General features: G+C 39.3%; 1 protein-coding gene across 4 annotated transcripts in view; it reads left to right on the top strand.

The window, feature by feature from the left end:
* The window catches only part of LOC107715875 (talin-1-like), a 109,819-nt gene that overhangs the window by 60,676 nt on the left and 37,698 nt on the right, over positions 1-11,445 (top strand). For all 4 annotated transcript variants that reach the window (XM_016522109.1, XM_016522112.1, XM_016522111.1 and 1 more), the window contains 11 exons: positions 798-964; positions 1,047-1,175; positions 3,522-3,635; positions 4,804-4,917; positions 5,004-5,138; positions 5,799-5,927; positions 7,198-7,300; positions 7,566-7,774; positions 8,008-8,127; positions 9,619-9,816; positions 10,066-10,205. In XM_016522109.1, coding sequence (XP_016377595.1) covers positions 798-964; positions 1,047-1,175; positions 3,522-3,635; positions 4,804-4,917; positions 5,004-5,138; positions 5,799-5,927; positions 7,198-7,300; positions 7,566-7,774; positions 8,008-8,127; positions 9,619-9,816; positions 10,066-10,205 — 1,558 coding nt within the window. The remainder of the gene's footprint in view (positions 1-797; positions 965-1,046; positions 1,176-3,521; positions 3,636-4,803; positions 4,918-5,003; positions 5,139-5,798; positions 5,928-7,197; positions 7,301-7,565; positions 7,775-8,007; positions 8,128-9,618; positions 9,817-10,065; positions 10,206-11,445) is intronic.

The following is an 11,445-nucleotide window of genomic DNA, read 5'->3' as shown; positions in this document are numbered from 1 at the left end:
AGACAGACATTTAGACTGTGTTTCTGATTAAATAAAGCAGTAATTGATGTCATAAAATCATGAGTATGTTTTGATTTAAAGGTCAGAAGCTATAGCTTACATGAATAAAAAAATAAAAAATTTTTTATATATACTCATTTATTAATTAATGTGTAATATGTTTTTAGACAAATTATGAGCTCTAAAAGATTTACAGAATGTTTACAACTCTTTTGCTTCAGACCATCTACAAATGTTAAATCTTAAAATAAAATGTTAAGGTTAATACTGCATCTTTCTGAAAAAAATGCAGCGATTGATATATAGTTTATTTATAGTTTTTTTCAAAGCTTCAATGTACTGTCATTATAAAAGAACTTCATTATTGTTTATTTAATTCTAACAAATAAGTTATTGTTAAAAACTAACCAAAATTTAAAAATTATTTGCTTCTAATTTCCACACAGGAGAGACTTGGTGTTGTTTCCAAACAAAAGGAAATATATCGGTATCGGCTATTGGCCAAAATGAGATGAAAAATATTGGCATATCGGATATCGGCAAAAATCCAGTATCGTGCATCCCTAACTTTACTGATTGCTTGAAAAAAGTAATCTGATTACGTAACTTGCTATACTTGTAATGTGTTACCTCCCCCAACACTGATTGTAAGTCACTTTATATAAAAGTGTCTGCTGAATGTCAAAACAGGAACATTTAATAGTCTGTGTTTAATATAGCTTGGACTGATGTGCAGAGACTTGTTGATATGCATATGAATGGAGCTCACGCACAGGCGCGTTCCTCTCTGTGTTCAGGGGAGATGGTGCGACAGGCTCGGATCCTTGCTCAGGCCACCTCAGATTTAGTCAATGCTATCAAGGCCGACGCGGAGGGCGAGACTGACCTGGAGAACTCCCGCAAACTCCTGTCTGCGGCCAAACTCCTGGCTGACGCCACGGCCAAGATGGTGGAAGCTGCGAAGGTGGGACAGAAGAAGCCTCAGTGTGTGCTTTTAGACTGGATTGCTGTGCATGGAGCTGAGTGATTGTTGTGTGTGCCGGCAGGGTGCAGCTGCTAACCCGGACAGCGAGGAGCAGCAGCAGAAGCTGCGTGAAGCTGCCGAGGGTCTGCGCATGGCCACCAACGCTGCGGCACAGAATGCCATCAAAAAGAGGCTGGTCAACAAACTGGAGGTGTCTGCTGAATGTCAAAACAGGAACATTTAATAGTCTGTGTTTAATATAGCTTGGACTGATGTGCAGAGACTTGTTGATATGCATATGAATGGAGCTCACGCACAGGCGCGTTCCTCTCTGTGTTCAGGGGAGATGGTGCGACAGGCTCGGATCCTTGCTCAGGCCACCTCAGATTTAGTCAATGCTATCAAGGCCGACGCGGAGGGCGAGACTGACCTGGAGAACTCCCGCAAACTCCTGTCTGCGGCCAAACTCCTGGCTGACGCCACGGCCAAGATGGTGGAAGCTGCGAAGGTGGGACAGAAGAAGCCTCAGTGTGTGCTTTTAGACTTGATTGCTGTGCATGGAGCTGAGTGATTGTTGTGTGTGCTGGCAGGGTGCAGCTGCTAACCCGGACAGCGAGGAGCAGCAGCAGAAGCTGCGTGAAGCTGCAGAGGGTCTGCGCATGGCCACCAACGCTGCGGCACAGAATGCCATCAAAAAGAGGCTGGTCAACAAACTGGAGGTGAGGACTGACACGCACAAATCCAAACCTTCAAGAACTCGAAGATGTGATGACGTTTTTTTGTGAGGTCACATTCTCTTTTAAAAATAATAGCCTGCACTGAGATGAATTTTAGAAGTGTTGCCAACTATTACATCTCTTTGCTGCCCTATTTGGGTAAAGTTATATGATGTTTTATTGCTCATGGAGTTAAATCTTGCCAAAGGCTACAGTGAAAATGATTTATCGCATTTTTAAAGATTGCAGCGTGTATAGCTCAGTGTTGCAGTTTCACAAGTAACTTGTTGCAACTTGTGAGAAAGAAGAACTATTAGGTTTCGCAAACTCCACAGACCTGTTTCTCTGTTTTATACTGTTTCAGCTTGCTTATTATCTGCAGTGAAAAGAACGGTGTACGGCTTAATTCTTTGTGATATCTGTCCGTCTGTCTCTGTCTAACTGTCAGCCTCCTGCCAGAGCTCTCCAGCAGCCAGCCAAAATACTCCAGTAACTTGCCAGAAGACCCAAGTAGCCCTAGCAGCCAGCTAGAACAGCCTAGCTCTAACAGTGCCTAGCAACTACCAAATAGAAACTTCGTCTATTAACCAACTAAAATATCAGAACTACATAGCAACACCTAGTAAGCAGGCAAAAGACCCTAAAAACCAACTAGTCTGTCTGTCACTTATGCTCACCAAGGATGTTACAGTTTTCTGTTTGAATTTATTTTAAAATGTAATTTATTACTGTTATAAATTCAGTAGCCATTTCTCCAGTATTCAGTGTCATGTGATCCTTTTAAAAGTTAAAAAATATTCAAAGAAAACCATTATTTAAAAAAGTAATAAATTAGTTTCAGTCCTGCTTTATATTAAGTGGCCTTAACTACTATACATGTACGTCCATCAAAAAATAAGTACAATGTACTTATTTTGTTCATATTGTATTGCAGTACACTTCTGCTGCTATTGAGGTGGGATAGGGGTAAGGTTAGTGACAGGTTTGGTGGTCTGGGTAGGTTTAAGTGTGGTTAAGGTGTAAGGGAAGGGTCAACTGTATAATTATAAATGCAATTATAGAAATTAATTACAAATGTAATTACATGCAGGTATTTTTTAAAATATAAGTACAATGTAAAAACATGTATGTACACAATAAGTGCATTGTACTAAATGTAAGTACATAGTAGTTAAGGCCTCTTAAAGGGATACTCCACCCCAAAATGAAAATTTTGTCTGGATTATTCTGACGATGTCTTTCATACTTTTCCAGACCTTGACAGTGTAATTTACTTGGCAGTCAATGGGACAGTCCCAAGCCTCCCGGTTTTCATCCAAAATATCTTAAATTGTGTTCCGAAGACGAACGAAGCTTTTAGGGGTTTGGAACGACATGGGGGTAAGTGATTAATGACAACATTTTCATTTTGGGGTGGGGTATCCCTTTAATATAAAGTGGGACCTAAGTTTCAACTTGGAGAGCAAAAGAGACTTGTTTTAAAAACATGAAAAAGTTGTGTTTGTTCCAAACTTTTGACCAGTAGTGTATGTATACAGAGACTGTTCACTCATTTTACTATGAATGGGAGAAAATGCAATACACAATATGGCAGAATAAGTCCTGCTTTCTAAAAAAAAAAAAGAGCCAATCACCAATTAGAGGGTAAGAAACCACATTAATGGGTCAGTTGATGTCAGATTTTATTGCTGATTTGAAATAGTTCAGATATTTTTAAATGTGAGTTTAACAAGCAGTTTTTGAGATTTCAGAATTTCCCAATTCAGGTAAATAGAAGTTGGTAGGTTGATAGAAGTATGTGGTTTAATAATAAATATATTTGTGTCATATCTGTTCGTCAGAATGCAGCAAAACAGGCCGCGGCAGCTGCCACTCAGACTATCGCTGCAGCGCAGCACGCCGCTTCCTCCAACAAGAACCCTGCGGCCCAGCAACAACTCGTGCAGAGCTGCAAGGTGTGTGTCTCTCAGCAGCCACTTCCTGTTTCTCTCGGGTTAAAACTAGTTCACACAAGCACTGTGTTTGTGAATTACTGATGTGAGCAGACGTGAAAAATAAAGCATAATTCTGTGCTCATTTTTGATAAATCACTACAGTTTTCCTGCTTGCAGTTTGTTATGATTGATATACAGTCAAACCAAAATTTATTCAGACACCTTGAATATTTCTCACATTATCACAGTTTATTCGCTATAGTTTAGAAAATGGTAATAAAATATGACAAGAACACAGAGTTAAAACTGTGTCAGAGCAAATTCAGCTTGATAATGTCAGATAACTTTGATAGAAAGGCATGTAATGGATTCGGTTGAATAGCTGTCAGCTGTTAATTTAAGCACACAATTAAATAATAACAATTTAGGTCAACCAATTACCAAGCAATGCTTAATTTTGTTCAGTCTGTGGTGTAAAAAGGTCGCATTAGCAATTAAAGAAAAAACACTTAAGCAAAACATGCTCAGGTCAAAGTGTCTGAATAATTTTTGGTCCCAAATAATGTTACAGTACACTTTATTTTGCTAACCACACTTACATAAATGAATAGGGATGTAACGATATTATTAATATCGTGATATTGCGACAGCAAAACTGTCTCTGTTATCGTGGTCACATGACGATATGAAACGTTAGGTCTTCCGAGCAAAAAGTATATTCTAATTTGTTTGGCTTCCTAAAACACCAGTGTGAATGTAATTTAGACTGAGACAGTATATCACAAATAAAATGAGGGTTGAGTCCTCTTTAAGTCAATTCACTGACTTTTTTTCTGACTTAAGTTTTCTTAGTTAAGAACATGGGTTAGATCTCTCAAAGTGCATTAGATAGAATAATTTAACTTTAAAATGTACAAAATTTTGTATTTTTTTCCAGTTCTTCATTTGTCTTTTTGTTTTTTAAATATCGCAATACATATCGTATCGTGGACTTCATATTGTGATATTATCGTATCGTGAGATGTTGATATCGTTACATAGCGTCCTGCACGCACTAGTAAAAAATATCAAAAAATTATGTCTGGTGTCTGAATAATTTTTGGTTTGACTGTATAGTAAACAAGGCCTAGATAATCACATAAGCCCTTGGCTAACGACTTAAAGGAATAACTCTTTGATGTGTTTGCAGGGGGTGGCGGATCAGATCCCTCAGCTGGTTCAGGGTGTGAGAGGGAGTCAAGCTCAGCCCGACAGCCCCAGCGCCCAGCTCGCCCTGATCGGAGCCAGTCAGAACTTCCTGCAGGTCCTTTCACTCTTCTGACCTTCACTTCCTGTTATAACGTGCAAGTCTGCATCATTTGAGCTCATGGTGTCTGTTCTCTTCATCAGCCCGGAGCGAAAATGGTGACCGCGGCCAAAGCTACGGTTCCCACCATCAGTGACCAGGCATCTGCCATGCAGCTCAGTCAGTGCTCCAAAACCCTGGCCAGCGCTCTCGCAGAGCTGCGCACGGCCGCACAGAAGGTACCGTAGCGGAGTTCTGCATTCAGTTTGATAGATCATTTAGTTTGGGGAGAAGTTTTAGCTTTTGTTTTCATGTCATGAAGTTTTGGTTTTCCACCAAAATAAAAGCTTTATGGTTGAATGTTTAAAAATAAAGAAATTACGACAGTTGTTTATTGTAATTTTACTGTTGTTCTGTAAAATTATTATTATTATTAATATAAAACACTTGTTTTTATAATTTACAGTACAATAGTATTATTGCAAAAATAATATATTCATTTCTTTATTTGTTTAATTGTTATAATTTAAGCAATACAATCTAAAAAATAATATTAACCTTTTTTGAATGATCTATATTTGACAGGTGGTTGGAGGGGAGATGTTGTCAAGTATAAGAGCTTGCTGTCATCCACCGACTAGGAAAGTCATTTCAGAGGTGGAGCAAGTTATTGCATTTCGATGAAAGATAATGAAGCTGGTTATATCCGCAGATGAATCATCCACAGGATGATGGAGGAATTTTTATTTAGAAAGTCAGTAGTGTCCGTTTCTGTAACAGTTCTGCTAGAACTGTGATATACACATGTATACAAAGTAAGTGAACATGACGGAGGCCTGGTGAACACATGTAGCTCTTTTGCAGTGAATTTCATTCGGTTGTCTCTCTGTCTGACTCAGGCTCAAGAGGCGTGTGGTCCTCTGGAGATTGATAACGCTCTCACAATGGTACGGGGGCTGGAGAGGGACATGCAGGAGACCAAAGCTTCAGCTGCTGAAGGCAAACTCAAACCCCTGCCTGGAGAAACGGTGAGTGTGTGTATGTGCTCTACATGCGTTTGTTTGTACACTACCAGTCCAACACTGAACATCCCTGCAGCCAATAAGTGTCCAGCATGCATGCAGACTCATTCAGTACTGTTCAAAAAGCATCCCAGGACACCTGAGAAAGTTAGTTGAGAAAATACCCAGAGTGAGCAGAGCTGGAAACTAGTGTATTCATCACTATGTAATTTCAAAACTTTCCTTTTGTGTTGCTCTATTTTTTTTGCATTGACTTTATCATTGTTCTAAAAGTGGAACAATATAATATAATATAATATTGTGTTCAAACGTTTGACTGCTAGTGTATGTTTGTGCAAGCATGATTTCATCACAAGTCAGGCGCTTCATGTCACAAAAGCAACTGCTAGACAGAAGCCCCACTACACTGGGATTTATTTGTCTTTTCAAGCTCATTTTAGCGTAGAAACATTCTGTTGCTTGTATATGCTATGTTGCTGATGACAGAACTATTTTGTATTTTTCATTTTCAAGGCATCAGTAACAAGTTTAGAGCAGCAGCATAGATCTGTGTTGTTCTTTTGATCTTTTTGGGAAGTAGATTTCAACCAGTGGGCCTTAAAATCATTTAAAATCATTTAAAATAAGACAAAGCATTAATAAAAATAATCTTCTAGAATAATCATAATAATAATCACATCACTACCTATTTCTAGATCTGAAATAGTCCTGTAAAATAATAAATAATAATCTTAAACTCATTTTCGTAATGAACATACATTTTTGTGGTTATGTAAAACTCTAAAATGTTCTATCAGATAGAAATTGTGAAAGAAATCATAATCCTTAATCCAGTAAATCATGAACAACTGGAAAAGTCATGCAGATTAATGGTTAACAAGAGTGGGAATCCAGAAGAACATTCGGCTCTTAAAAATACTGCAATTTAATTCAAAAGATTATTGGGATTGATATAGGTTCAGTATTATAGAATATTGTAGAAATGATATGGTGGTAGACAAAATGCCTTGCAGTCAAAAAGGGTTGAGAACCACCGATGAAAAACTGAAATCTGCCGTCCTCATTTTGTTTACTATAGTTTTACACCCAATGAAATGTTACTGAATGCTGATTTATTTTTAAAAAGTCAAAAAATGTGCTTCGTGAAAGAAAATCACAGTGTACCTTCAGTTTGTATCATTCATATCTATAGTTTGAGCATGCTTTCTGAAATATAACAATATGATTCCTTTAACACAGTTTTGTGACGTGTGTGTGTGTGTGTGTGTGTGTGTAGCTGGAGAAGTGTTCTCAGGATCTGGGCTCCAGCACTAAAGCCGTGAGCTCTGCTATTGCTCAGCTCCTCAGTGAAGCCACCCAAGGCAATGAGAACTACACAGGTAACCCCATCAACCTCACACACCGCTAGCTATTTGTCCAATGTTATGCAGCGCCCCCTGTCTGTGGAATATATTATTCATCTGTCGCTGATGTAGCAAACACAGAAACACAGACACAGGTGTGGCATAGTGGTTAAAGCTTCTTCTCGTAACTCAACCCATATGTTGAAGGTTTGAAACCCATAAGGGTTAGTCATGTGTTCATTGTGGGCACCCTGAATCTCTCCTAATGTCTGTTTGTGGATGGTTTATGTGTGTTTTTCAGGTATGGCTGCTCGTGACGTGGCTCAGGCTCTGCGTTCGCTGGCTTCGGCTGCTCGTGGAGTGGCCGCTAACACCGAGGACCCTCATGCCCGTAACGCCATGCTGGACTGCACCGCGGATGTCATGGACAAATCCGCCAGCCTGATCGAGGAGACCAAGAGAGCCATTGCCAAACCGGGAGACCCTGACAGCCAGCAGAGACTGGCCCAGGTTAAACCCGACCTCAGCTTGAATACTTATGAGAATAGCTCAATAGAATGGGTTTAAATTCAGTAACGAAACCTCCCTTTTAATTGCTGATGGGAGATTTGATCTGCTGTAGGGTGAAGTGCCCATTATTTTGAGAAGAAAATTGCCTGTTGTGTGTCTATGATTAGCATAACTGGAGAAGCCTCTTAAATGTTCTGCTGATGACTGGAGTGTGTGTGTGTGTGTGTTTGCAGGTAGCTAAGGCTGTGTCTCAGGCTCTGAACCGCTCTGTAAACTGTCTGCCGGGGCAGAGAGATGTGGATAATGCCATCAGAACTGTAGGAGAAGCCAGCAAGAAACTCCTTTCTAATAAAGTGAGCCCCCTGGCCATAAAGATATTTCACAAAGTATTTTCCAGAATGCAATTTGCAATATTGTTGTCATCTGGATGGTCCTGTGACTTTTGTCTAAAGTGCCTTATGTAACACAATTCGTTGCACAAAAACTGTCCAGCTCTATCTAAAGGCCTGTTCACATCAAGACGAATATTTGTTGCCAAAATGTGGTGCGACAAACATCTTAATTTGAATGGACAATTTGTGTCTGTGCAGTGTTTCCCATACATTGATTAATTTGTGGCGGCCCGCCAAAAAGATTTTCCAAAAGGCTTTGACTTCGTTGAATAAACATGAGCACTGCATGTTTCAAAATCGAAACCCGGTGCGGGTGTTTTTATATCACTGCATTTCTGAAGGAAACCGACTGTCTTAAGAAAATTTTGGATGTCATTTTCATTTCATCTTGCATGTAATGTCTGACAAAGCAGCGTTTGTGAGCGGAGCGCTGCTTTGTGTACAGCGTTACTAGGAAACCTCTATTTCTCCCGCTCTAAGCGCCACCTGCTGGCAGAGAATGAATTTGCATATATATGAGTGTAAGTCTGTGGGAAACTGCTGTTCAGACCAAAAAACATTTGCATGCTGTTAGTGCGACATAATTATTTATGGAGAGGCGTACTAATCTCTTTTTACATTTCTCTGTGAAGAAAACTAGCCAACCAGTGAGACTTATAGGGACGCTTATAGGGACACGCCAGTAGTCGCTTGGTGGTGCTCACAAAGAGACTGTTTTGCTAAAGAAAAGTAAAAAGCAGAAGAAGAATCTGGAACCATGTTTGATAAACACAATAGCAAATGCAAAAATCTAAACAGCTGTTTAAAAAATAGGCTAATACTATTCGACTTTCTTTGTTGGTGTCAGAAATGTAAAGTTGCACAGCTTTGTCTACCACTGCATTTCTGTTGTTCCATAAGCACCGCCTACTGTCAGAGAATGGATTTGCATTTTTATTCCAAATATTGCTGTTGGTGTGAACAGGCCTTAACATTTCAAACTAGACAGTTTCAATATGATAGTCTACTAATCGTCAAACTCAACCCTAGCTGAAGCTAGAAAGATCTATCAAGCTGAATTTAAATTACATGTTGTAAATTACATGTTGTAAAATATGGCAAAGGAAAATGCATTTGGTGGAGTTTTGTTTTGTTTTGTTTTGTTTTTTGGCCACTTTCCAGTAAAATTACATACTGTGTTTTGACAAACACCAAAGTCACATGGAAATTGAATCTCTGTTCAGACTGCCAAAGAAGAATTGGCAGAAAAATCATGTTGATTAAAACTTAATAAAACTTGAAATACTTCAAACTTTCTAGCCAGGGTTTCTCAGGCCAACAACCAAGTCTGTCTAGAAATGTGTTTTGTTTTTTTTTGTCTAGTTTTACTTGTAATGTTTACTTTGTGTTTCCTGTTTCTGTTAAATACTACACTGAGTCATATCACAGTTACTGTTCCTATCTGATCTTCAGTTCCCAGTGAGCGGGAAGAGTTTCCAGGAGGCTCAGGTGAATCTGAACGAGGCGGCGGCCGGACTGAACCAGTCAGCCAATGAGCTGGTGCAGGCGTCACGTGGCACCACCCAGGACCTGGCCAAAGCCTCCGGGAAGTTCGGACAAGACTTCAATCACTTCCTGCAGGCTGGAGTGGACATGGCTGGACAGTCGCAGGTATGGACAGTCAAATTCATTTTATCAAGACTATAGCACTTACACTCGTAACCTACTGCCGGATTACTCTAGCTATAGAATCATTTGATGTGTCATATCATATGTTACTGATACAAGTGACAAATGTAAAAAATGTGCTAGTTTTTCATGAGCATAAGATCCTGAGAGAGTCATTTGACACTTGATGGATTGATAGATGAATGAATGAGTGGATAGCTGAACGATGTCTTCTCTCGTCTCTTCCTGTAGTCTAAAGAGGACCAGACTCAAGTGGTCACCAACCTGAAGACCATCTCCATGTCCTCCAGCAAACTCCTGCTGGCTGCTAAAGCTCTGTCCACTGACCCCAACTCACCCAACCTGAAAAACCAGCTCGCTGCTGCCGCTCGGTTAGAATCAGCTGTCTTCTGCTGTTCAGTTCATGCTTTGTCATCAAGTATCAGTATAGAAGGTTATAAGCAAAAATATAACATTAAGCAAAAAAAAAAACTGTGATTGTAAGGTCTGGATAATGTTCTGTTTAAAACATAAAAGTAGAAGAAGGGTTTTTGGCATTGCATGAATAGGAATGCAAATTTGTACAAAAGTGAGCAAGCCGTTCATGAAGTGCCCTCCCACAAAGGCTGTTAGCAAAGTGTTAGGGCTGTCATGATATCAGAATTCAACTACATGATTATTGTGGCCATAATATTCACAATAAAGCCATTATTGCAATATTTTATACAAGTAATACTAAATAATCTGTAAAAATCTAGTTTGTCTTTTCTCTTTTTTGGCAGATGAATCACTCAAAACACAAATGTAGGGTAATGGAGAGAGTGTAAAAACAAACTTATTGTTGATCAGCACTTCCTGGGTGTCTAACTTCCTGTCTTTTTTACCCTATCCAAAAAAACTTCCTAAACTAACTTGTCTCAGGTGCAGGTAGAGCGTCTCGCTTTTGCTTGTAATCTCTGACAACATCATTTGTCTACACACTGACTGCATCTGCGTACATCCCTACTATATAGTAGGCGAAAAGCAGTATGTGAACAGAGTAGTTCAGATGCATAGTATTAATCAAACAGTTGGCTAAAAGTACCTGGATGACCTGGGATTTCCGGCGAGATTCTGAGTTGTGCACACTTTACCAATGGCATTGAAGTGCTGCAACTGATGCTGGCAGGTCACATGACAATGACATCATGATGAATGTAGTATTTCCGGATTATATTCATACTACATACTTTCTAGAACTTACTTTTTTAACAATCGCTCAGTAATTACTTATTCAAAAGCAGTAGCTACTCAGAGAGTATGTGGTTTCAGACACAGCCACATCGTCATTTTATGAGGGGTGACAAACAGATGCGATAGTGCCACCTGCTATATTGTCAGTTTAATTAAATTTAATATCAACCAGGTTGTGGTGCTGGATTATTTACAATATTATCATATGTGCAATATTTACATTAGAGTATTTCATTTTTTAAATATTGTGGTTATTGCGACACTCCTAGCTTGTAGCAAAGTATTTTGGGATTGGGAAATGTGATGCTGTTTTAAAGTCCGAGTGATCCGGAAGTTGCAGCCGACTTTATTTCAGTATGGTGACGTATTTCCACCTGAAACAGAATATTAAGTAGAGGG

The sequence above is a fragment of the Sinocyclocheilus rhinocerous genome, unplaced genomic scaffold, assembly GCF_001515625.1.
Source record: "Sinocyclocheilus rhinocerous isolate Xijiao unplaced genomic scaffold, SAMN03320098_v1.1 scaffold178, whole genome shotgun sequence".
Lineage (NCBI taxonomy): Eukaryota > Metazoa > Chordata > Actinopteri > Cypriniformes > Cyprinidae > Sinocyclocheilus > Sinocyclocheilus rhinocerous.
This window is presented reverse-complemented; position numbering and strand designations above follow the sequence as displayed.